This window comes from Epinephelus lanceolatus, chromosome 12, assembly GCF_041903045.1.
Source record: "Epinephelus lanceolatus isolate andai-2023 chromosome 12, ASM4190304v1, whole genome shotgun sequence".
NCBI classification, from domain to species: Eukaryota; Metazoa; Chordata; class Actinopteri; order Perciformes; family Serranidae; genus Epinephelus; species Epinephelus lanceolatus.
Window position 1 is genome coordinate 8,290,695 of NC_135745.1, and position 27,322 is coordinate 8,318,016.

Below are 27,322 nucleotides of genomic sequence, written 5' to 3' on the forward strand. Positions count from 1 at the left end.
AACTAAAGAAAAACGAGTGGCCATCATTACTTTAAGAATGAAGGTCGGTCAGTCCGGAAAATTGCAAAAACTTTAAATGTGTCCCCAAGTGGAGTCGCAAAAACCATCAAGCGCTACAACGAAACTGGCACACATGAGGACCCACCCAGGAAAGGAAGACCAAGAGTCACCTTTGCTTCTGAGGATAAGTTCATCCGAGTCACCAGCCTCAGAAATCGCAAGTTAACGGCAGCTCAGATCAGAGACCAGATGAATGCCACACAGAGTTCTAGCAGCAGACCCATCTCTAGAACAACTGTTAAGAGGAGACTGCGCCAATCAGGCCTTCATGGTCAAATAGCTGCTAGGAAACCACTGCTAAGGAGAGGCAACAAGCAGAAGAGATTTGTTTGGGCCAAGAAACACAAGGAATGGACATTAGACCAGTGGAAATCTGTGCTTTGGTCTGATGAGTCCAAATTTGAGATCTTTGGTTCCAACCGCCGTGTCTTTGTGAGACGCAGAAAAGGTGAACGGATGGATTCCACATGCCTGGTTCCCACTGTGAAGCATGGAGGAGGAGGTGTGATGGTGTGGGGGTGTTTTGCTGGTGACACTGTTGGGGATTTATTCAAAATTGAAGGCACACTGAACCAGCATGGCTACCACAGCATCCTGCAGCGACATGCCATCCCATCCGGTTTGCGTTTAGTTGGACGATCATTTATTTTTCAACAGGACAATGACCCCAAACACACCTCCAGGCTGTGTAAGGGCTATTTGACCAAGAAGGAGAGTGATGGAGTGCTGCGGCAGATGACCTGGCCTCCACAGTCACCGGACCTGAACCCAATCGAGATGGTTTGGGGTGAGCTGGACCGCAGAGTGAAGGCAAAGGGGCCAACAAGTGCTAAACACCTCTGGGAACTCCTTCAAGACTGTTGGAAAACCATTTCAGGTGACTACCTCTTGAAGCTCATGGAGAGAATGCCAAGAGTGTGCAAAGCAGTAATCAGAGCAAAGGGTGGCTATTTTGAAGAAACTAGAATATAAAACATGTTTTCAGTTATTTCACCTTTTTTTGTTAAGTACATAACTCCACATGTGTTCATTCATAGTTTTGATGCCTTCAGTGAGAATCTACAATGTAAATAGTCATGAAAATAAAGAAAACTCATTGAATGAGAAGGTGTGTCCAAACTTTTGGCCTGTACTGTAAACATGTCTGAAAACACATACGATGGACCATGCACGTACACTGGGCATGCACATGCCAATATAAACAGAAAGCAGATTATCCAGTGCAGTTGGCTATTTAGATGAAAAAGAATATGGAGATAGTAAAAATTAACACCAGAGATTCCTTTGCTTGGATAGACAACAACTGAAACTGTTACCGAAACTAATGAGTGTAAGGCACACAGTGGGAAACAGAACACAGATTGGGAATTGTTGCAAGGCAAATACAGCGACATATTAGTGCCGTACCAGGAGCATAATCCACAGCGGAGGGAATGGCAATGGGAAAGCAGTACCCACACATGAACGATGAAATCACTAAAGGTTGCCAAGCCGTAACTGATAAGACTTCATCAGGAGGTGAGCATGGATGTCTGTGTCATTGTTTCCAAAGTGTTCATTTATGCCTGTCCAGACTAAAATGCAACCCTCGTGTTTTAAAACTAAAACGGGGCTAGCAGCTTTTTTTTAAAGGTCTCCATTTTAGGGGAAAATGCCAGAGTAGTGTGGACGTAGTTATGAATAGCAATAGTTACGTGCTTTGAAACAGAAATGTATTTCAGTCTTACAGACATCTCACTTTTGAAATGTTTATTAACATAATTAGAGTTTGGCATCTAGACTTTGGCCTGATCACTCCATGCAGATATTTTACATGAAAGATTGGGGAGTGATGATTAAATATCGTCCTCCCTAGCCATAGCTTGCAGGTTGATGCTGGGGTGGAGGTCGGGCTAAAAGACCAGGCAGCAATACTAATGCTAGGCGGCAGTGACATTGACAAGGCAGAGGGAGAGCTGTGAAATATCTGCAGCTTAAATAGATTGCCAGATTGGGAGGTTGTGTTTTATAGATGAGATGACGCATGTATATGAATTGGTGGAGTTTGAGTTGAGTACCTGAACCAGCTTGCAAGTGTAGATGTAGCCCTTATTTAGCATGTTAGCATGCTACTATTGTTAGCATGCAAATTAGTACTCAAAAAAAAAAAAAAAATCTGTTAGAATAGACCATTCACAACCTAAAACCAATGCATAACGTTCCATTATAAATCATCCGTGCTGATTTACACCCATCCAAAGAAACTAAGGTAGTACTTGGTGCACCTGATCATTGTTCTGATAGTTAATTCTCTACATTTGACAGTATATCCCTTCCTCCTTTGACCAACAGGAACTGAACACAGTAGAGGATGAAAGTCTGTCTTTTGGAAAATGACTGGGATTTTTCCACTTTCCTTGCTCTGTCTTTCTCTCACTGGGGAGCTAACACTGCCTCCTACCCACCCTTGGAGCAGGGATTTGAATCTCAATTACCACGAAGCTCCATCTTATGTTTCATGTATGAGTGACCTCATTAGTTACTCACACCCTCTCCTCCCCCTCTGCAACATGTATGGTGACCGAGAACCCCCGTCCCTCACATCAGCTGAGGTAATATCCCAAAGATCCAGCTTAATGACTTGGTTGTGGGGAGGAACATGCTACTGATATGGTAATTCTAACCCCTATCAGAATTCCATTATACAACTGGCTTTTAAATTTGGCACTTCAACCTGTGAGTCAGTGTAGCGTTGCGTCACCTGTGATGGCTCAGGCTGGTTAATTAACTTCTAAAGCCACACTTAGGTATGAGGACTTAGCACAGGTCACTGGAACACTGCTGATCAGTCATAGTGAAGCCTCTCTAGTAGAGTAATGGGCCATTATATACTGCTGACAGGATGTATGCATTAATTTATTACTTAGTGTTTATTTTAATGTGACTCACATAATACTTACTTACTTGAGTTGTTTGTCTTGAGGTTTTGGCTGCTTTAATGTAATAAATTCTGACATTGTAGTTTATCTGGAGTCAATACCACACTGTTCTACTGCCTGAAATACTCACTAAATGCAACCAAATTGCCAGATAAAATGTTGGCATTGTGCCTTTTATACGTAGCAGATAAGCTGAAACTTTTTTTCTCCTCATGTTTAAATTTAAACGTTGTGACAATGCTGTGGTTAATGTGTGGTTAGCTTTAGGCACAAAAATCACTTGGTTAGGGTTAGGAAAGCATCACCTCTGGTTTTGGGGAAACAAAAGTTAAGTCAGCAGAAGTCCGAGTAGGTGGGGCAGGAGGGATGATGGATGGGTCCAACAACCACTGACTTTAACCCAGGAGGCTGGTGTTCGCTTCCCATAAGATTGTGAAGTCAAACCCTGTTCTTTTTTCCTATAACCATCTCCGTACTTCTGTTGCCTAAACTTAACCATGTGCCTGTGTTGGCAAAACGTAACCACTTGCATTTGCTGATTCACAGTGTTGTACTGACATATGGTGTTTATTTGAAAGAGACTGTATGCAAACTACATTTACTGTAAAAATGGAAGTGTATTTTAAAAAAAGACAATGCATGTAACTGTCAGAAACTGACACGGCATCGTAGAACATCAACAACCAACGCACCCAGAGTACCCTGCACGTCATATCTTGCCCTGGAAAGCCCATGACCAAATGTGGATATGTGATGAGGTCTGAGTGAGAATGTATTGATTTTAAGCTATTTCACTCTCAAATGTTGATATGATGAAATGTACAAAGGGCCCTAGGGCCCGTTTAATACCGAGTTTTGGTACCCATCCCTGGACTTGAGAGTGCCCTTTTTCAAGAATTTTAAAACATAAAGTGTAATGTTTAATGTGTTCATTCTGTTTAACCACGCACTAAATAGAGAAACTTCTCATCACTAATAAAAAAAAACAAAAAAAAAACATGTTGCATCCCTGTACCTGAGCCGGGAGGATAAGACACTCACAAAGAACTCTTAAATCTGTGACAGAAGAAACATGAATACAGCCCTCTGCATTTGGAATGTGGCTCTGTAATTTTATACACACACAGGTATTAGGAAATCTAGTGCCAAGCCTTGAAGCTGGCTGTGTTTTCCAATTTCGCGAAACCAAAGGTGTGATGTTCCAGACACAACTTATTCACACCTTTCCAGGGCATCTTGCCTCCCAAACTGCACATGAGATCTATCCAGAAAGAAAAGAAAAGAAAAGAAAAGAAAAGAAAAGAAAAGAAAAGAAAAAAAAAGAACAGCAGAGAGCTCTCACTATTTGTATGTGTGTGTGTGTGTGTGTGTAGCTTTTTGGTCTTTAGTTGAGGAAATGGTGAGTGGCTGAGGTTTTAGGGTATTATTCTCCTCTTTCCTCTCACTCAGAGACACACAGAATGATTTAGTCTCTTCCTTGTCCTCCTTCTGTCTCTCTGACACACACATAAACAATCTCTCTGGCACACACACACTATCCTCGCAGTTGTTTTCCCCTCGCCACAATAAATTTATCAGCCTATCCCAGCAGACGAGATGCAGCCCAACTTCCTAGGCAACCCCAGAAGCGAAAAGAGACTGTGTGTGTGTGTGCATGTATGTGTGAAAAAGAGAGAAGATGCAAAGGAGGGACAGAGATAGTAAGACAGAGAGAGTGGGAGCTCTGAAAGTCAAACAATATTTGCCATGTAGATTACCTTCCTCTCATCTCTCCGCATTCATTGTTCATCTCTACTTGCCTTGTGTGACTCCGGCTGAGTGTGTGCATGTTTAAGTGGATTCCTTAAAATAAGATAAAACTTTGATGATCCCCTGGAAACATGCCTGTGGCTGTACAGTATATGCCTGTCTGTGCTGTCTGTCCTTGTGCAGGACTAACTGAAGAGCTTTTCATGATATTTTTAGCTCATTGCTCAAACACACAAGCCTCTGAAAGTATCAAAGGCCCCATTTTTTATGACAAACAGCACAAAGTTAAGCTCCTGACAAAAACCATAATGTCAGCGGAACAAGAAAAGCCTCGCAATTACACGTCATCCTCCCCTCTTTTCAATACTCTGTCAGTGCATCTCTATAAAGATTTAATATGCAGCAAAAAACACAACAACACAACTTTGCAGAGTCAGGTGCTGTCAAAATGAGGCTAAATGAATGCACAGAAATACCGTTTACCTCCATTATGTCACTCACTAAGCAATTTCCAAACAAATGGCAGCACACACACACACTATCACCTGAATCCTGTAGGGAAACACAACGCACCCACCCAGCGTTTAAGAGACGCTGCCAGAAACCTGTCTCCAATTAAATCCTGCCTACACCTTCCAAGTCATTAAGAAGTGAGCTGGTGATGAGTTGAGATGCAACAAAAAAATAAAAAGGAGCTTGAGCCAATTTAGGAAGTGAGACCTGAATTGTTCTGCATCATTGCCGCCATTACATCACACACCTGTGTCTCGCTCTTTGTGATGAATAGTTTTGATAAAGCGGCCTGGCTCGGCGGAAATCGATTTGACAAGCGTGAGACTGTACACCTGATGGGGCCTCAATCACTGTGGCTCTGCATGCTAAAACACAACTTTCACACTATTGGCTCTAAACTTTGTCACAAATAACTGTATTATGTCTATTAAACTAGAATTACCACTTTGCAGTTGTATGCCACCAAGTTGCTCTTAAATTTTACATTCATGTCTGTAAAAACATGGAGGCTTCACACATATTTTCCCCCCAGGCAGCACAGAAGATCTATACAGTCAGCAGTTTTAAAGGTGGGCACTAATTCAGTATCTGACTAAAAATAATAATAATAATAACAATAATAATAATACATTATACTTATATAATGCTTTTCAAGACACTCAAAGACGCTTTACAGATTCAGGGACATGTCTCCCCTTCTGTTCTTGAGTTATGGCATTCAATAATGGACAGAAAACTGTTTTGTTGCAGAACATTATGATGTCACAGTGAAGTTGACCTTTGACCTTTTCGATATATAATGTCATCACTTTATCATTATATATAATTAGACATTTATGTGGAATCTTGTCATAATTAATGCATGAATTCTTGAGTTATGACCAAAATAATTTTTTTGCGAGGTCACAGCGACCATGACATTTCACCTTCAACCACCAAATGCTAATCAGTTAATTCATGAGTCCAAGTGAACATTTGTGCCAAATTTGAGGAAACTCCCTCACTGCCTTCTTGAGGTATCACATTCCCACAAATGAGAAGGATGCAAGGTCACAGTGACCCTGACCTTTGACCACCAAAATCTAATCAGTTCATTGCTGGATTCAAGTGGACGTTTGTGTCAAATTGAAAGAAATTCCATCAAGTTGTTCTTGAGATATCGGACAACCCGGAAACTTAATGCCTCTGGCCACTGCTAATACTGGCGGAGGCTTAACAATGCTACAGTTTCAAAAAGTAAGCTAAAAACAGATAACAGGCTGTATTCCATTGAGTTATAATGTAAGTCATAAGTTGTGTGTTTTTATAGAAGGAGTAAGTTGAGACGATCCTGAAATCTCATTTAACTTTTCTTTAATTACCAGCTTTCATAAGACAGCTTAGCTCAGTAGGATCTCTTCACATCATTCTGAAGTTATCTTTTTAATTTCACATTAGGGGAAAAGGCCTCCACACTATTTCTTCATAAATTCAAATGACTTATTCTTAAAAAAATAGCTTTTGCCATTAATAATAAAAATGACTAGAGTGTGTTATTCTTTTCTGATCTCTTTTTACTGGTATAAATTACACATTGTACTCCTGCTCCTATTACTACAGCCACTGTTCATTCAGTTCCTGATATTGCAACTATTATCATACAACAAAGCAGACAGTGCTAAAAAGTGGACATCTAAGGAGTATGTGTGGTTTGTAATATGAATCCAATAATGTGAGGATCTAACATTGTTCTTAAAGTAAAACTACGTAACTTTTTAATGTACAAAAAAGTACATTATTTTCTATAAAACAAAAGTGTTTATGAACTGGCTGGGTATGACCACTCTCCACATGTGCTGGCTGAAGGTACTGTTATATATCTCAAGCAACAGGGAGTAAAAAAAGAAAAGGTTCTGAGGGAAAAGCATAGACACCGAAAACAAACCCAGTATCAACTTTGCACTATATAAGCTAAACTACAGTACAGTACAGAGTTATGGTGTTTATTCCATATTCTGACACTAGGCCCCTCTACATTACAGGACCACAATATTACATAATAATGCTTAGTTGATATTATACCTTAATGGTAAAGTCCTTAAAGTCCTGAACAAATATACAATCAAACAAAAGCAAAATAATTCACCATGAGCTCTGGGACCCAGACTCAGTAGACCATTTTGCCAGGTTGATAGATTGAGGAACACAGCAAAACATCTACAATGAAGGGCAAAAAATATGAGCTGTCAATCAACCTTGGTGTAAATGAGCCAACAGTTTACTGAGGATACTACCGAAACTTTGGTGATTATTTCTCTGTACACAGAAAAACAATGTGCATAGCACTTTTGCAAGCATGAGTTTGACTAAAACCTAGGGGATCATATCTCTTACCCCACTACACCAACCAGGGCTTGACGCTAACTTTTTTGCCAAGGAGCACATGTGCTCCTAAGTTGAAAAAGTAAGGAGCGCACAAAGAACTTTAGGGGCACAATGTAAATTGATCAAATAATGTGTTTTCCGTAATAAACGTGATGCAAATAGACATTTACAAGCAAAATTATTTAATGAATTTGTATACAAAATGTACAGAAAGGTAAAATCATCAAGTTTTGAAAAAGTAGGCCTATTGCAATTTAATTTTGTCTTTAATGTTATTATCTTATATATATTATCTTTGCAATATGATTGTCTTATATAATGTTATTACTATCATAAAACATTCTCCAGGTCCTCTGAAACTCTGCAGGACTCAAGCCTCTTTCATACAGAGCGTGATTTTTGCGGCGCCCACCGCGGGGTAGAGCACAGAGCAAGCGGAGAGCAAGGCGCACAAGACAGGATTTGGGGGAGTACAGGCTCGTTCAAGAGCTACAGCTCCATGGTGACCGCTTCCAGGTCTACTTCAAGGCTATTCAAGAGAAGGCTGAGACACGGGGTCAAACATGGGGGAATTGCACATGCGCAGTAAAATCTGGTCTGCACTTCCTCAAAGGCTCAGTAGATGGCTTGAGACTGCGGAATAAGGGGGATGTGCATGCATGTCATTTTCACAGCTTATTATTGGACTGTCACTGGTGGCCTGCGTTGTGGGTGAGAATGACAGAGATGCAATTCTGACAACTTCAGGCAGTCCAAGCAGACCGCACCAAGCGCACTCCTTGATCGCCTGAGCAGATCCTGCGTTTCTTATCTAGCGCCCCTGCTGTCACCCTCCAGCATCGCAGCTCAAGTTACACTGTGCTTGTGCAATCCCCCCATGTTTGACCCCGTGTCTCAGCCTTCTCTTGAATAGCCTTGGTCTACTTAAGGGTCTTCTCTGCTATTGTAGGGTGACCATATTTTGATTTCCAAAAAAGAGGACACTCGGCCAGCCACGACATAGTCTACTTAAATGATACTCGCAGTTTACTCAAAGATGCCTTATAATTTTAATATATTTAAAATGTATAGGCTATGTATGGATAGAAAATTCAGTTATATTACAAAATAATATCTCTCAAAGACAGAAATTCAGATAGGCCCCAGTAGGGGACACATACACACACTAGAGTGTGGCGATCTGAGCCTGATGGTACCCAACGGGTTGGGCGGGTTTGGTCAAAAATGTAGCTATAAATTGTATTCGGGCTCGGGTCGGATTCGGTCAGCTTTCAGTGAAAATATAGTGTAAAAATAAATAAAATCCTATTGTCTGTCCTGTTTATTGCTTGGGCACTGTTATTTACGTGACAACACCTGAACATAACACACACAGACACACATTAGCTGTTTGTTTCTACCTCTCCCTCGCTGGAAGTCTCGGACCTCCAGCCGCCCGCCTCCGCCTTGATTAAACGTTGACTTATTCCACGCTGCCAACAGTGGGACTTTTAATTGTGCCGACAGTGTCTTGGAAACTGCCCATAACCGTGTCACACAGGGAAGAGGGAAGAGGGAAGGCGACTGGAGTTCCTCCAACATTTGCGGTTAGATTATCATATTTTTTTATTGACAAAAATATAGGCTGCTTCGGCTGTTTTTTTTTATGCGCACATGTGCCCCTAAATATTTTTCACAGTTCGCACACACCTATTTTTAGTCACAAATGTGAGTGAAACGCTCGCGCTGTCGAGCCCTGCCAACTCTAAGAGAAGTTACTACGTTTACATGTCAAGCAATTAATAGTGAGGACAACATCATTACCATTTAGTTATTGAGTCCTTCTCACTGGGGCGTCAGTGGCTTAATGGATAGAGCAGGTGCCCCATGTACAAGGCTGTTGCCGCAGCGGCCCGGGTTCGACTACCGCCTGTGGCCCTTTGCTGCATGTCATTTCCCCCCTCTCTCTCCCCCCTTCATGCTTAACTGTCCTATCTATAAAGGCAAAAATGCCCCAAAAAATATCTTTAAAAAAAAAAAAAAAAAAATTGTCCTTATCGCTATCAAGATTATGTTACCTTTAAAAGAAGAAACAACAGGCTTTGCCACTGTAGTTTTACAGTTGCAGGTGAAGACAGTTGCAACAGTCTAAGCTATCGTAAGCTATTTTATTGGGTTTTCTTTGTATGGAAATGCTCTGAGTGAATTTGAGTTCCCTCTGGTGAACAGTTACACAATGTATATGTCTCGGGCTTTTATTATGAAAGATAGGAAAAGAAGGAGTGGATCTGACATGTTCTGCCTTTGTCAAGGTTGGAAGAAGTAATAAAGTTTGTAGTCCTGGTGTGGACTACAAAGCCTGCTTGGTGTTGTTTTACAATTTTCATAGGCGCAACTTAATTGGTTGATACCTTTATTCGCAGTGTAAAATCTAAGAAAAATTGATGATCTAAACAATATATAATATATTGAGGTGCGAATTAATCACATGAAACAATGCCCCTGGTGTACAATGGCCTTAATTGGTCTGGTGTGACCAGCAGCTTATGGTGGCTAATGAAAGCTGATCTCTACAGACTTAAGCCAGATATTGCTCTATAGCTGACAAAACTGCTTTATAGCTGACAGTTCTGAGTATGCTGCCTATATGACTCCTCTCTTCTTGTCCATCTGTTACATTATGTTCATACATTTGCTTGTATCCCATAATTATAACTTCTGGCCATTGTTCAGCAAATGCTAAATGGTTCTGCTTTAAAAGTTGGACACAGCACTTAAACGTTACCCATATGTTGTAATCAGAGAGATGTTGGATTCACTTTAGTTGCTTGACAAAGCATCCCAGCAGAAATAAAGGGTATAAACAGCTGGCTGTTGTCCCTCAAACCTAATTGGGGAATAGACTGTCACTTTAAAATGTAGATAAATTCTGTCTTTACTCCCACAGAACAACAGCTCTGCCAGAGTTTTCTCCATAATGCCTCCTAAGACACAACTTAAAGCATTTACAATACAGCGTATAGAGGTGACTAAATCCTCATCGGGCTTTCATATAATGTGTCTTTATAGAGAAAATAACAGCAACTGAGCTGTAATCCAGGCAGGTTATCACACATCATCGATGACTGCGCTCTATTTGTCAGTAAATATCACAAGTGATTAGGAACATGGACTTCACAGGTACACGCTGTATAAACAGAGTGTTATTGAGAATAAACTGCATCCAGCTTGGAGCTATAAATCGTCAACATCCCACCTGCTACATCTGTAACTGGAACTGAACAATCTCATGAAACCAGCTATCCAGAGCTCTTCTCTTTTATTTATTGTAACACAGTCAGTACATCCTCAGCCTGTCTCTGAGCCAAAACCAACACTGTTATATGATAATAAGACTGTTTTATTTAATGAGCTTCATGTATGAACTTAAAGCCTCAAACAACAGCATTTTTGTCAAGCAGCACTTGCTGTGTTCACATAATCGACAACACAACAGTGACCAGGCACATTATCGCTGAGTTGCCGCTGAAGTGTTACTCAAGCACTCATTCACATTGTTCTGTCGTCAGGGCTTGTGTGTGTGTCTACTACTTGCCACAAAGCACCTTGACTTAACAGTATTTTGGTCAAAAATATTTCTATGCTTTTGATCAATGTCTTACGCCCATTTGACATCACATTTTGCCGCCCTATTGCACCACAATGCACATAGTCCTAGCATGGCGTCAGCTAACTCAGCTATACACCACAGCACAACAGCATACATCACTGGAGAGCTGAAAATAACCGAGGCCAGCTCAACTTTGATTTGTAGCGCGTCATGCCCGTCCGCAGCAACATGTAAAGCAGTGAAAGTGACTTCAGTTTTTACAAGTCTCCACCTTCAACTACAGCAAAGACTGTGGTTAAGACCCATTTAAACTGTTAGCCTAGCTTGACAAGGCCTCAGCAGGTAGCAGAGGCAAAGACAGAGCAGGAGATCTGAACGAGGTAGGCAGGATGTAAATTTGCCCCAAATGCTGTAACACTCTGTAAACCACTAGTTTAGCACTGGTAGTAGTAATATTTCTACAACTGTAATAGTTTTACTACTACCTCTCTCAGATGCACGCTCGCAGTTCCTGTGTGTCTTTGCAAAAGAGTTTGATACTCTAGATGTCTAGTGTCTTACTTTGTAGTTTGGGGACTCAGTGCAGCAGGCAACATTATACATTTTTTGCAAAGTTTTTGGGGGTCTAGAGGACAGAACTCCTGGATTGTCTCTGGAAAAGGGCAAATCTATTGTAATAAATGTATGTGGACATGGACTGGGATTGAATGATAGTGTAATAAGGCTGTACATATAGTTTAGTAAGTAAAAAGTGGATTTAGGTACTCTATACACAGTTGCTTTAAATCTACAGTTGGTAACCTGGTAATTTTTTGTCATATTTGCTGGCACTGTCACTATCCTGACAGCACACGAGACAGAAAATCTGTGAGAAAATTAGGTTCCTCTGGCTCCTTCTAGTGCTCCTAATGACATTTGTAAGAATCCACTAGACCTGAATGAAAGCAACCAATCAGAGCCAAGAGGAGTCTCATGTCAGTCACTTCTCGTGCAAACCCTGCGCTGCCAACAACAGCGCACAAGGCGAGGACAAGAGAACAGAAGAACACTGTCAAGAAAAGCTTGCTTTTACTTTTATAGAAGCCTGCTTTTGTTTACTTGCCTTTGCTGTGTACGCTGTTAGTGGTTGTTTCTCAGTCATTGTGTTTGCAAAGTTCTTCCTGAAGCTGCACACTAAAGATATTGAGCTTGACTGAGGGCATGCATGTGGGAGGGGGGACTGTGCAGCATGTACATTAGCAGTGACTGACAGCTGTGTGACAGGCTTCTCCTGGCTCTGATTGGTTGTTTTCATTCAGGCATGATATATTTTTGCAAATGCCATTAGGAGTGCCAAGAAGAGCCAGAGGAACCTACCTTTTTAATGGATTATCTGTCTCATGTACTACTATTTAAATGTAGTACTGTCAAGAGATTAAAAAAATGGAGAGATTAATTAATTATGATCTGTAATTAATTGTTCTAATTAATCTCTTTTTTAATCTCATCTCAAAGTTGCTGAGAAAAGCCCTCAACTTGAGGTATTTTCATTTAAATTCATTACATTATTGTGGTAGATGATCAAAAGATTGATATATATTATAAAAAGTGGTTTTATAAAGTCATAATTATTGTTTTCAACAATAACACACTTGAACACAGATGCAGTACACCTAGCCATTACATTCTATTGTTTCTGAGATTAGTCCCAATAAAGAGTGCTGCAACCTTTAGTCTGGCCCACCAGGGGGGTGCTTGACTGTCATGGCTTGTCAGCTTCATTAAAAGCATAGCTGCAGATTAACACAACAATAGATGTAAAAACACACAGAAACAATACATCTGTGATCAGTTCCCTAATTTTATTTTAACAATTTTCTAAATTATTTTCCTCTTTTCCCATTTCTCGTTTTATTGATCAATGTAAGTGCACTTGTCCTTTAAACTTAATAAAAAATAGAAAAAAACTAAATAAAAGACACCTGGTACATTCGTTACAGCTGTATCAGTTTATAGAACAGTTTTGAACAGTTAGAACAAGAGGCTGCACTGCAACGTGCAAATCACTCCTTCTCGTGGCTGCCTGCACTTTCCCTGTCCTTGTGGCTGCAATTTGCGCTGTCTTCTCTTCTTCAAACTACAACACCCATAATTCATGTAGGAACTGCTGCAGCCAATGTGCAGCCGGTGGGAGCTGCATGACAACTCAACCACCATGATCAGTTTTTACACAGCACAGTGGCAACGGGGCGTGCAGGGTTCGGTGCTTTTCCTCAGCCCCTCTATAAGAAGGCACACGCGCAGGGCAAACGCCAGCTAGTCCTGAAAGAGGCGCGGGCAGGAGTCGAGGAGGAGCGGACCAGCAGGATGGTGGGCATGCAGAAGCAGGGAGCATGGACGAGATGGGAGGGAGCGCTGGACAGGAAGGTGACCTGGGCCGAGCTCTGGCAAGCAGAACCCCAGCGCATCAAGTTCATCATCACAGCTGCGTATGACGTCCTACCTAGCCCAGCTAATCTCCATCTCTGGGGCATGGCTGACTCTCCAGCTTGTGCTCTGTGGTCCGGGAGAGGTTCACTTGAGCACATCCTCAGCAGCTGCCCGAAAGCACTGGGGGAGGGTCATTATCGCTGGCAGCACGACCAAGTGCTGAAGGCAGCTGCTGAAGCCATCTCCAGAGCCGTAGCCCACAACAACTCCAACAGGCACCAGCAAGGCAAGAGGAACATCATCTTTGTCAGGGCTGGAGAGCAGCCTCAGTCACAACCCAAACCAGCAGCCGGCCTACTCACCTCAGCGTCTGACTGGGAGCTGAGAGAATACTTGGGCAAGCAACTCAAGTTCCCGGACCACGTCACAACAACATCCCTGAGGCCAGACATCGTGCTTTCCTCTGTCTCTGCAAGCCAAGTTCTAATGATAGAACTGATAGTTCCAAGGGAGGACCGCATCGAGGAGGCGAACGAGCGAAAGCGGTCTAAGTACCAGGAGCTGGTGGAGCAATGCCAAGGAAGAGGCTGGAAGGCACGCTGTGAGCCCATAGAAGTGGGGTGCCGAGGCTTTGCTGGCCGCTCACTGTGCAAAGTTTTCACACTGCTTGGCATCACAGGGGCTGCGAAGAGGAAAGCCATAAAAAACACCATGGAGGCTGCAGAGAGAGCCTCCAGATGGCTTTGGATCAGGAGGAGCTGGGACACAAGCCAGGGCCTGATCAACCCTGGCTGGGTCACCTGAGTGAGGGCGTCTGATGTTGAAAGACCCGAAACGCCCAATGATCTCAGCCACATCACTGAGGATGTGTCCCAAAGCATCCTAGGATGTATCTTTCATTCTTAATGTTTTATCGGGCAATAACTACTCCAGACTCTGCTCTAGTGTAATTTTCGGGACAATCAGGGCAAGATTCAGGACAACTGCTTGGATTTCGGGACTGTGCCCCGAAATCCAAGCAGTTGTCCTGAATCCTGCCCTGATTGCCCCGAAAATTACACGGAGGTTGCCGGGGAGGTCAGATACTTGCATGCTAGGGCAGACAGCTTTTCATAGGCTCCTGAGTGAGCAGACCACTACTGCAGGGGACAGTCATCACTGCTGATGCTGGACTCTGCTCTGTAGCGCTGCAGCTCTCCCACAACTCAAACACAAAAAAGCCCAATCGTATGCCTACAGACGGATTTTATAAAAGGCAACTCTGTGGCATACAGAAACAGTAAAGTTAGAGATTAAAAATGAGATTAACGCGATCAAAAAACATAGCGCGTTAAATATGGCTGTAATTAATTATTTGTAATTAACGCAATAATTTGACACCCCTATTTAAATGTAGTGACAATTTCAGCAAATATGACAAAAACATTTTTTTTTATAAAAGTTACCTACTGTAGCTTTAATATAACCTCATTATCAGTATAAGTATTAAGTTACAATGTGTAATTTACGTGGTTGTTTATTAGCAAATATCAACTATTGCTTTCATAAATACATATTTACCAAAGTGTAATGCAGTTCACGTACAAATGGAAGCTTTCTCATAGGCTTAGAATGATTTCTCTATATATACACAGGCAGGGCGCGGTCTGCTGGAGGCTGCCCTCTTGCGTCGCCATATTTGAATACAGTGGCCAAGAGGGATATACGCGCTTCACCTTTCGCGTTTACCTAGAACTTGCCGTCACTGGAGACGGTTAAGGTGAAGATCAATCTGGGGCGCTTCTGCGTGAACCTGCTTTGTACTTTTATGATTCTGTCGCACTTTAAATGGAGGACCACACATATGTTTTGCCCCGTAAGAGGGAAACTACGCCACCAAATAAAAGAAAAATATCAGATAAGCGAGGACAGGACAAAACGCGAGTGAATATCGGTGTTGCTTATTCCAGGTGGAAAGAACTCCTGAAGGAGAACGATTTCACAAGGGATGCGGAGGTTGCCTGCTTTGTGCTAGACAGGTAATTCAATCTGATATTTTAAAATTATTTTGGCTTCATGTTTGCAACTACTTTTCCCTCTCGTCTAAATTCGAGTGACGGCTACGTTTACGTGCTAACGTTATCCTAGCCTTGGCTAATGTTATTCCAGAGCTACAGCTAAATGGTTAGCCTAGCCTACAGCCTAATCTGTTGATTCCTCTCGCGCTGCTGCGAAGGCGTCCACCCTCTCCTCCTCCTCTTCCCTCTGGGTAGCCGAGAGACTACCTCTTCGCCTGGCCGTTCCTGCACCGCCTCTACCCCCTCGCCCCCTTCCTCTCCCTGGTCTTCCTCCTCTCCCTCTTCCTCATCTCCCTGTGTCCTGTGGAAGAACACTCTGGAAATGCATATATTATAATCGTACCAACCTATATTTGCCGCACTGTGCCATGACTATCACCTAAAACGTGTTATTTTGCAGAACAACAGGCATGTTATTTTAGCATTACTGTGCTAATGTTTGCTCGTGTTACCAAAACAATTAGAAATAAAACACTCCTAACATATATCTCACAGATAACCTATATCTCACTGGTAAGCTATAACATATCGTAACATGGTTTAGATTCCTAAATAAATATTCACCTCGTCGCTAGATACTCCTGAAAAACTCGAAAAAAACTCCACTGTCTGTGCAAGGCTTTTTGTCCTACGAGGCCACTGTCACTTACCCGACGGGAGGGGTGAGTGAGTGAGCGCGAGTGAGTACTGCAATTTATAATTTGACCGCTGATGTCACTGTTACTCACCATTTTTACACACTGAGGCTTTAAAGTTATCTATATAAATATTGGCAGGTTTATTTTGCCCACAACAGTTACACCTACTCATACAATATGTGACTGCATAACATGTTAGCTGACCTTATTCCAGGCCTTGAAGCTAAACTAAAACCACATTCAACACAACATACCAGCTCAAACTGTATTCCAGTTGTTTGCTGAAGCTTTTTTGCCTATCTTTGCCACTTACCCAAAACCTCATTCCACACAACCATATTATAAGCAGTTTCCACCCCAAGGCCAGCCCAACGGGTTTCATATTAAGAATTCCAGCCCATACCTGATTCCATGAACTCTTGGTTGAAGTTGCTCCAGGCCTCTTTGCTCTTCTCCAGGTTCTCCTCCATGACCTTGATGTCAGCAAAGGGGCAGTTGCACTCTGGAAAGCGGGGAGAGCACCGGCACCAGCAGTCGTTGTTGCGGCAGAGCAGCTCGCCCTCCGAGTTGCATGCCACATAGCTGAGGGCTGCCTCCACAAAACGCCCACGCAGGAATTCGGGCAGGACATCTTGCAAGCCTGTGAAAAAAAGGTCATTTTATTAATACTTTAGTCATTTTCAAAATAAAGTGTTTTTTTACAAACTGGTCCCACATGAAAGCATGTGTTATTTTTGTAGAGCTGAAAGGTTTTTTCAGCCTTTGAGCATGAAATAAAGAAATTTGTTTAAACCATTAAAGAACATTGTGAACGCTAATTTTTAGCACGGCATTGGTAGTAAAACAATTTCTTACAGATCTGAAACATTAATTTTCAACACAACAGAGTGCTGAAAATTGTACTTCCTTCAAAAGCAACAGCCACTGTAGCCTTAGCAGCTTGGAATCACTGCTTTTGGATATAAATATTTTTGAAGAGATTTTTTTTTTTTTCTCAGAAATTGCAACTGTTTTTTTTTTCTTTAATGGGGATCCATTTTTAAACATCTAACATGTTTTGTAATTATGTCTATGACACTAAAATGACAGCTCTAATTCAAGCTGTAATACTTCAGAACACAAGCTAACAAAATGCTCCTCTGCAGTACAGCCTATGTACCATCACTGAATATTGCACAGAGATACTGACACTAATAACACGTCTTATCATGGCTGAGGCCAATAAAAAATGACATGTGCAAAGACAGCAGCTCATCAGCTGGCTGTGTATATTGTGTGTGTGGGTGCTCACTTCACCAAATTTCAAATAGCTCTTTTTTCTCTGGTTGATTCACAGAGACCTCAACTATGCATGTGTGGTGGTTTTATCGCAAGGATAAGAAAATAGGTTGTTTTCTTCAGAGCAGCTCGGCTTGTATCAATATCAGTGGCAGCTCTTGCAGCAGGTTCTGTGGATGCATATATAATAAGTTTAGAAGCCTGCCCAGGGGCATATTTTAGTAGTTTTGGAAGCTATCAGTAGCAACTGTCACCTGTTCTGCAGTCATCATAAACAACCTGCTGTTTCTACCTGCCATGTTCAGGTTGTTTCCCAGGGTTTCATTATTTCCTTTTCCCGCTGTGTAATTGAAATTCTCAAATCACCATCGGAACATTTCTTTTTACAATATGCAGAGATGCCATTTAGCTTTGTTCATCTTTTTTTGATTTTAAAGACCACAATACCTGTAATAGGTATACGGATGAGTTGTTGAACCTTATTTTCATGATCAATGCGAAATGTCAAACGGAATGTCATGTCACGTGACATACTTCACCAGTGTAGCATGCTACATAAACTAGCACGCTACGTTATTATCAAAATTGCTTGCTTGACTTTTGGTTTCAGACAGGAAATGAACAGGTGAAAATCCGGACTCTGTCTAACCCATCCAACTCCCCTCCCACACACTCTTTGCAGACTTTCTCACTCTTCATACTGTGGTAGTTGCCAACAGTGTGACAAACTGCCTCCACCCGGTGTGTAGTGTACGACCACAAAGGGTGTCTGTGTGTTTGTTTTTGACACCTAGTTCTACTGACAAAGCGCCAATATTTGACAAGTTGGGTTGTTGCACGCTGCATGAGAAACAGCTGCTGCCGCCACAAAGGGTGCCTCTGTGCTTTGGTATCTGATGCTGAGATCCACTGACAAGGCGATTGTATTTGAAAAGTTGGGAGTGAGAATGGGTTTGATGAATACGAGACTTGCTTCTGTTTCTGGGCTACGATTTCTTGTCTGGCTAAGACTGTATTAGAACATTTTTAGTTAAACCTCTTTTTTTTATTTTTGGGAAAATTATACCGTGTGTACTGGTCACTCATACAGTTAGCTTGCTTTGTTAGCCCAGACCCACAACATAACAACAGGTCAACAATTCATTTTAGCACTGTAATTAGCTAGCTAGCTTCTCCAGTACAGTGCATTATTCAATCATACATGACCAACTTAGCACCGTAAAAAGGATTAAATGCACTCATTTAATTTCTTAAAGGTATGACAACATGCTAAGTCACAACAGCTGACATATTCCTACAGAGGACTTACTGGTATCTTTTCATGACATTTCTGCAGATTTGCTGAGCTTAACAAACAACCCCAAGGCACATCTCTTAGGAGCAGGCCTTAATCACAGCAGACATTCTGACACAGAAGCAAAGCACAGGTGTAACCAATCAATCAAACGAGCTGCTTGGGTTTCAAGGTCCAGGTATTGTTTATGCTCCCTGTCACACTGTCATGGCACACCTGAAAAGAACAGAGCCATTGTTAATATTGTCATTCACAGCTGTGGTTTTCCTTCTCTGCCAAGTCAACAAGACTAGGTCAAAACCTTGTATATATATATGGCTGGACCGTGGATGAAACACTAGAGGGCTTTTAATTTAAAACAAGAAGAAGCGACATCCACTCAGTCATGGTCTTTAGCTAACAGCACTGGCCCCAGTGGAGCAGTCCAGTCAAAAAAATTAATGTTGCTTAAAAACATCTGAAAAAAGAGAACAATGCAGGCTCTATGGAGAGCCTAGGCTGTAGCCTATACAACTGTCCTAAAGTGTTGTGGGCACGTATACTTGTGCAGTGGTATGTCAGGGTTGCTCTGCAATTTCACTGCCAAAACGCTAGTTGGTGTTTTGGCAGTTGGCTGTTGAGATTCTATGCTGCTGTGTTGAGTTTCTGTGACATGCAATTAAGTTTGAATAATTCAACTAATGTACATAAAACACATTTAAAACATAGATAAATGGCAACAACAATAAACAAAACTACAAATTTCGGTTCCATTATAACACACAAGCGCCACAGACAAAACAATTATTTTTTTTGCTAGACATGTTTTCCCCAGAAATACAATATGCTGACTTTATTGGCATAAGCTAAAGACATTCTACATGGCATACATTAGCTTAGCAGCTAGCAGACTTTTCCACTACTTGCATGACGCTGTAAACAACAGCAACATTTAACAAAGGTACCGTTACAAATATCAACTCCATTATAACTTATAGGTTTACAGATTGTCTTTTACTGGACATGTTTTCCCCACATATAGCCTACAATATGCTAATGTTATTAGCGTAAGGCCATCGTATCAAGTAGCCTAACATTTACTGGACTTTCCTCGACCAGGATAAATCGCACACTAGATTTCAAATGCTATTTTGTGGTTGGTGGTTTTGTAGTATTGAAGAAATCAACAGTTCACAGTTCAAAAAAATAAACAGAAGGTCTGCTTTACTGTGGAGTTACATTTCTGGGAGGGTGCATGCATGGATGTATAAAGTCCTTGTGCGACTACTGGAGGCTGCATAGCCACCAGCCACTGTAGAAGCGTGCGATAGATTTGGAATGAATGAACAGCAGTCATAAACAGAACGGCTGTAGGCCTATACACCCCACAAGAATGTAATAGAAAACTATAATGGCAGGCAATAAACCGTAACATTTGTAATACTGAGGGCCTACTAATTGAGGATCACGGTCACATAGTCAAACACAAATCAGTTCCCAAGCTGTGGGAAACGCCGTCTGTCTTCATGTCCTTTAACAGCAGGGTAACATCACCCTTTCAATTTCACTGCCTTTATTATTTAAATTATATTAAAAATAAAGTGATATGCTAATTATGGTACCAAAGTTACATGACTGCACAGTCTATTAAACCAAATCAAAAGTTGATTTGTGATCTTTTAAAATGCAGCGTCATCCTTTAGAAAACAGCAGGCAGCATTCAGAGGCTTTGCTGTGTGATGTTCATGCTGCTTCCCTGAATCTGTCTGTTGGACCATGTCTGTCTCTCTGTCTGTCTGTCTAATAATCATCAATTTGTTGTGTCAAAAGCTTCCTCTCTCCTCACTTCACAATCTCAGTCTGGATGATTTTCAACTGCCAAGTCAAACCTGCTGTGCCCTGCTATGAATATGCATGTCTCTTCTTTGGTATTTACTTTTTCAATGGCTTGGAAAGAGATGTAATTAGTCACATTTTTCCTCTTCCATGCTTTGGCAGGTGCTTTGAGGTTTTTGCATGTGTGTACGTGTGTGTACTAGTTGCAACTCTGGCAGGGGTTTCTTCAGTTTGGGAGACAGCTAAATAACACTCTTCCCATCACCAATCGCTTTTTGTCTTTCTACTTCTCCTTTTTTCCTTTCTTTAGTTACAATCACTCTGTCACATCTGGAAAGAAGACATGGTAACTGTCCTGTGGACTGCTCTGGGTTTGTAAGGACTTTTAGTTCTTTTTGCTACAGTAATGGTAGCAGTAACAATAAAAGTCGTTTCCAAATAAACCTTGGTGTTAAGAGTTAGATTGTTTTGTTTTGAACTAAGTTTGAATATATAATCATATAGCCTACAGCTGCTTTAAAGTTTAAGAAATGTCAATAAGCATCACTGATTCTGTTCTGTTCCCTCCTCCTAAGTATGCCTTTAATTTTTCCTTAAGTTATGTTTTTATTAAAACTTTTCCCAAATTCATCTAACATGGTAAATTTATATTAAAGGGATAGTTTGGGTTTTTGGACATGAAGTTGTGTGATCATCTGTAGCTCTGATGTGACAGTGTCACTACTGTCAGCGAGCCTCCTGCTCTGAGAAATGGCCCGTAGCTTACCGGAGAAAAAGTAGTTCTTAAGATATAAGGGGGACACGTAACCAAAAGGTTTTAAGCTACAAAAAAGTATGCATGTGTTTTGTTAAGACTATTTCAATAATTTTAAAACATCCCCGCATTACGTCAGACCTTGCTATCAATTGGGACTATTTTCTGGCCAGTATCCCTCCGCCGTGCAGGCCCGCAAGACAGCATGCCAACAGAAATCAATAAGACAGTTCATCACCACACCGTGCAGGTGCGCAGGATAGCAACGGCCAATGAAAACTTCATCGGCTGTTTCCAACAGAGAACCAGTAGGCTATTATTAGTGAGGAAAAAGATGTACTAGCCCTATATATACCTACTACTAGTAGGTATATATAGGGCTAGTACATCTTTTTCCAGTAGGCTATTATTAGTGAGGAAAAAGATGTACTAGCCCTATATATACCTACTACTACAGTGCAAACACTGGCTCAGGCTCACGACACACCCTCGTCAGCTGCTGTAGGTAAACAGAGGAATACCAAAATGGTGCGAACTTGTGATTTCCCCAGCTGTGGGAATAAAAACATTGCTGGCTCCCAATTCCATCGGTTTCCTGTTACAGATGTAACCCGCAAGCAACTTTGGCTTGTGTCAATTGGGATGAACCTCGCTACCAAGCCGGCGAGGGTGAAGCAACTGCGCGTATGTCAGGCTCACTTCAGCTGCCCACAGATCCCGACGGACAGAGAAAATGCTATATCCGCACTGCTGTGCCCAAAGAGAGATATATTACCTAATACCAGTCTATATAACGATGTCTGTAGCTGATTGTCTGTAAAACAAAATGTTTGATTGAACTAATAGCCTGTTGTGTTGTGGAGAGTACATTATACGCGGCCTCGTTTTACCGTCGGCATTTAGTTTATTATATTAGGCTAACTGCTAAATCCGTGACATGAGTAATCAATCACATAGAAATGTGAATTCATATGTGATTATGACCAGTCTCTGCTTTGTTCTGGTGGTGGGTTAGCCAAAGTTGCCTACGGGTTACATCTGTAACAGGAAACGGATGGAATTGGGAGCCGGCAATGTTTTTATACCCACAGCTGGGGAAATCACAAGTTCGCACTATTTTGGTATTCCTCTGTTTACCTACAGCAGCTGACGAGGGTGTGTCGTGAGCCTGAGCCAGTGTTTGCACTGTAGTAGTAGGTATATATAGGGCTAGTACATCTTTTTCCTCACTAATAATAGCCTACTGGTTCTCTGTTGGAAACAGCCGTTAAAGTTTTCATTAGCCGTTGCTATCCTGCGCACCTGCACGGCATGGTGATGAACTGTCTTATTGATTTCTGTTGCCGTGCTGTCTTGCGGGCCTGCATGGCGTAGTGATACTGGCCAGAAAATAGTCCCAATTGATAGCAAGGTCTGACGTAATGCGTGGATGTTTTAAAATTATTGAAATAGTCTAACAAAACACATGCATACTTTTTTGTAGCTTAAAACCTTTTGGTTACGTGTCCCCCGTATATCTTCAGAACTACTTTTTCTCCGGTAATCTACAGGCGATTTCTCAGAGCAGGAGGCTCGTTGACAGTAGTGACACGGTCACATCAGAGCTACAGATGGTCAGTGTTTCACACAACTTCATGTCCAAAATCCCGAACTATCCCTTTAATATATAAAGCATTGCAATTTTTTTTCTTTTTTTGACTGGTGGCTTAAAGCATGTTGGGAAGCTTGGCTGCATTCTACGTATTTACAGATACAGATGTGGGAAAGATGGTCCAAGCAAACGGCTTAACTGTAATGGATTAAAATGGATTAAATTGTTGTTCCATTGACAAAAGTAAGAGTCAGAGCAGTATTATTTAAGTAGTGAACAATGGCACTGTGATGGACGATAAAAACAGGCAGACTGTCTCCTGTGGCCGGTGAGGACACATTTCTTTGATTGTTAAGTCACTGGCTGTTTGCTGTCAGCAGAGGAAGTTTAATATTATTGTTTGGCACATATATTCAATAAGCCATATAATTACTTTGAAACACTGTGTCATCAGTTACATGGTTGCCAGCTCCGACTCTCAGCTGCCAACCAACTAAACAATGTATACTGGTATACATATAATTTATTTGCAACATACAGGAGGAGTAATGCGGATTCTGTCCTGGCTGTGGAACAGTGGACCAGCTCTTTACTCTTGCAGGACTGCTGGCGGGGTTGTGGGAGTTTGCCCATCCAGTCTACATGTGTTTTGTGGACTTGGAGAAGGCTTACGACTGCATCCCAAGGGGAGTCCTATGGGGGTACTGCAGGATTGCAGGATTTTGGGGCACCGGGTTGCTGCTACAAGCCATCCTTTCCCTGTATGACCAAAGTGAGAGCTGCATTTGCATATTTGCCATGAAGTCAAACACGCTCTCTGTGGATGTTGGCCTCCGCCAGGGTTTTCAAAGCTTCTGTTTGTGATATTTATGGACAGGATCTCGAGGCACAGGTGTCCGCCTTGGGAACCTCAGAGTTGCATCTCTGCTTTTTGCAGATGATGTGGTTCTGTTGGCTTCATTACGCCACAGGCACTGGGTCAGTTTGAAGCTGAGTATGAAGTGGTCGGTATCAGAGTCAACACCTCCAAATCTAAGGCCATGGTTCACTGCTGGAAACCGGTGGACTGCCCCCTCTGGGTAGGGAGAGAGTTACTGCCTCAAGCAAAGGAGGTCAGTATCTTGGGGTCTTGTTCACGAGTGAGGGTAATATCGAGCGTGGGATTGAGTGGTGATCTGCAGTGATAAGAGCGCTGCACTGGACCATCATGGTGAAGAGTGAGCTATGCCTGAAGGCGAAGCTTTCAATTTACTGGTCCATCTATGTCCCAACCCTCTGGGTAATGGCCAAAAGAATGAGATCGCGGATACAAGTGGCCAAAATGAGTTTCCTCCATGGGGCGACTGGGCTCTGCCTTGGAGATAGGGTGAGGAGCCCAGACATCGAAAGGGGTCAGTTCAGACATCTGATAAGGATTCCCCCTGTCAGAGAGAGGGATGCTGGGGTGCTTTGTTTGGCCTGCTGCCCCTGCGACCCGGTCCCAGATAAGCGGATGAAAATGGATGTATGGACAATAAAGTGCTTCAAATTAAAGTGAGAAGTTGTGAGAGTCTTCTGGAAAGTATCGTTCAACATTTCTTCTTCCTTTTGAATATTTCGGAACAGTTTTCTAGCCCCAGCCATTAGCATAGCAAACGTGTAGTTATATTAGAGTATCATGGGGGAGGAAATCTGTTCTGTGTATCCCAACACAACTTGTTATACTTTTAAAATACATAATAAAGTCGAAAGTGAAAATGAGGACAATTTATTCAACAGGCAGGGTGAAACACTTGTTGGTGACTCCTCTTCTCACCTTGCTGCTTTCCACCTTTGACACGTGTCTTTATTGCAGTGGGACATTAGTATTCGGCAAAAAGCTCGCCCTGTTCATCATGCAACTCACATCTGCTGATCTCAAATAAAAAACACTTCAGTAAGGCACACAATGTGTCTAGGATGAATTTGAACCCTTTCTGGCATTTTATATCACTTGAAGCCACACAGTCTACAGCAATGCATCCTGTATGAATGCCACTGACATGGAATTTCTTTTGCAGGCTTATTTTGGTTAAAAGAGGCCTTTAACATAAGTCTGTCTAGATTGTCAGATACACATGAAATCTGAAAGGAGAAATAAATCAAAACCTTTTACCAAGCAAGCAAGAACTTGGAACACTCTGACCACTACATATTTTTTAATGAATTCAGTGACATTTTTGGTTTCCTCAGCCCAAATACTGTGGCATGGAGCCATTCTGTAAACAGCCATTTCATTTTAAAATTCATTTTTCAGATGAATTTACAATGATTTACAAAGGTTTCGAAGGCCGATTTATCTTAGAATATGGAACTTATATCAAAGGAGCACACTTCATTTTCTCAGAAAGCTTGATGTAAGAAATGCTGAATGACATATTGCATCAAGTTACAGAAACTAGTGGAATAAAGGCTTATGGATGTGACTTTGTACATCAATGCATGACACAGATTCCTCGCATAACACTGTTCCACTGATCGACAGCAAGGGACAGTATTACACCATTACATGTGTAGATGAGCCAGCAAAGGGAAGAAGAAGAATGCTAGCTAGCAAACACATAGATCTATAAAGACAACTGGATGCATCGTTGAAGGCAGGACCTCACATGCATAGTGTCCTCTACAGTTTAAAAATATTTGGAAGCCATTTTCAATCATTTAAGTTGTAGTATCATGTTCCAGCCAACAGTTGGTGGTCCCAAAGCCTTGGCTACAACCCAGAGCTATACAACTTTACCCTCTGCCTGTCCATTTTAGTAACTAGCCACTAATTACTGTGTAAATGAGTAGGTAGTTCTAGTTAGCCAAAATAAATGGTAGATTGATTTCACAGGGTGGTTAGTAGTGAAATTAATTGTTTTACAGGGTTTGACACTCTTATCTTATCTTATTATCCTCTGATTTACAGATGACCTTTTCCCAATATAAGTCAATGGGAAAAAGGCTTTTTGGGGCCCATGGCATCACATGACGGACCCTTTAGTCTTATTTGTAACACTGTCCACTGTAACACTATGTCAAATTGGCTTCAAAGTCCAGTGCCCTTCTTTGGGGCCTGAGCAAACGTGTTCAGGCTGCGTTAGAATTTTAAGTTGACAGAATTCACAAAAACAAGTTCAAATGCTACAAAATTACCTCAACTAGTCTTCTCAAATTCAGTCAAGATAGGTTTTATGGCAGCCCATACAAAACTTTAAGTTAAAACAAATATTTTCTCTTTAAAGTGTGTAGCACTACAAGTTTCAAAATGTTAAAAAAAAATCTTGCAAATGTTTTAGGAAGAAAGCAGTGCATTTAAGATACTTGTGTGGCCTTAAAGATATACGCAATGCAATGCAAAATCTACAGGGTATCTTTAAATGAATAGTCCAACTATCTTTTACTCTTCCCAACATTTCTTATTCTGAACCACCTAACAGTGTATTGGATCAGATCCAGACTGCTTGTGTTTTCCATATGACATAGAGCTGGGACAGAGTGTAACTCAGAGTTTAACATGATGTGGCAAACACAATGGTGGGTAAAGCTAAGCCAGTGCTCATAAACATAAGAAGTGTTGCACATATGGTGATTTAAGAAGGAGAAAACATTCTCCTTAAGTCACTCATTATTACGCCTCCAGGTTGCTATTGATTTATAGCCTATTTTAACTTGAATTATAATTAATCTAACATTGGTGTCATTTTATTAATTACGTACTGCTCTGTGGAGGCAGTATTAAGACATCCATTTAATCACTCTTGAATCAATCACTCATCCATCCTCTGCACTGTAACGGTTCTGAGCACAGAGATGTGAACTCGCAAGCAGGACTCAGAGGCAGAGCAGCTGAAAGCAATCAATCGTTTACTTGGTAAGAGTTCAAAGCGGAGTTCGGCGACAGGTAATCTGTCAGTGAGGGCAAAGTAAGCAGAGAGGGCTGTAGGGAAGTAGGGAACAGGTGTGCTGGTGGGTGAGGGGATCAGGAACTCATATAGAGCCAAGTGTCACAGTTTGGACAAAGTAACTGAGTTGAATTTGCTCTCAATAAAAAGGATGTTTCAGATTATGGATGAAAAGCCTTGTTTTAAAGTGAGCCTTATAATTTGGACTTTTTGGCTGTTACCTATAATAATACTAGAATTAACGCCTTACGGTTATATGCTTCTGTGAACTCATAAAGTTGCAGTTTTTACATCAATGTCTGTGAAAACATGGATGCTTCAGACACATTGTCACTCCAGTAGCAGAGAAGATACAAGCAGTTTCAAGGTGGGCACCCAAGATTAGTGT

The 27,322-nt window shown here is 41.6% G+C and overlaps 1 protein-coding gene across 1 annotated transcript in view; it reads right to left on the minus strand.

The window, feature by feature from the left end:
- brinp2 (bone morphogenetic protein/retinoic acid inducible neural-specific 2) overlaps positions 1-27,322 on the minus strand; it is a 342,576-nt gene that overhangs the window by 76,353 nt on the left and 238,901 nt on the right. The window contains exon 6 of the mRNA XM_033650943.2: positions 16,701-16,937. Coding sequence (XP_033506834.1) covers positions 16,701-16,937 — 237 coding nt within the window. The remainder of the gene's footprint in view (positions 1-16,700; positions 16,938-27,322) is intronic.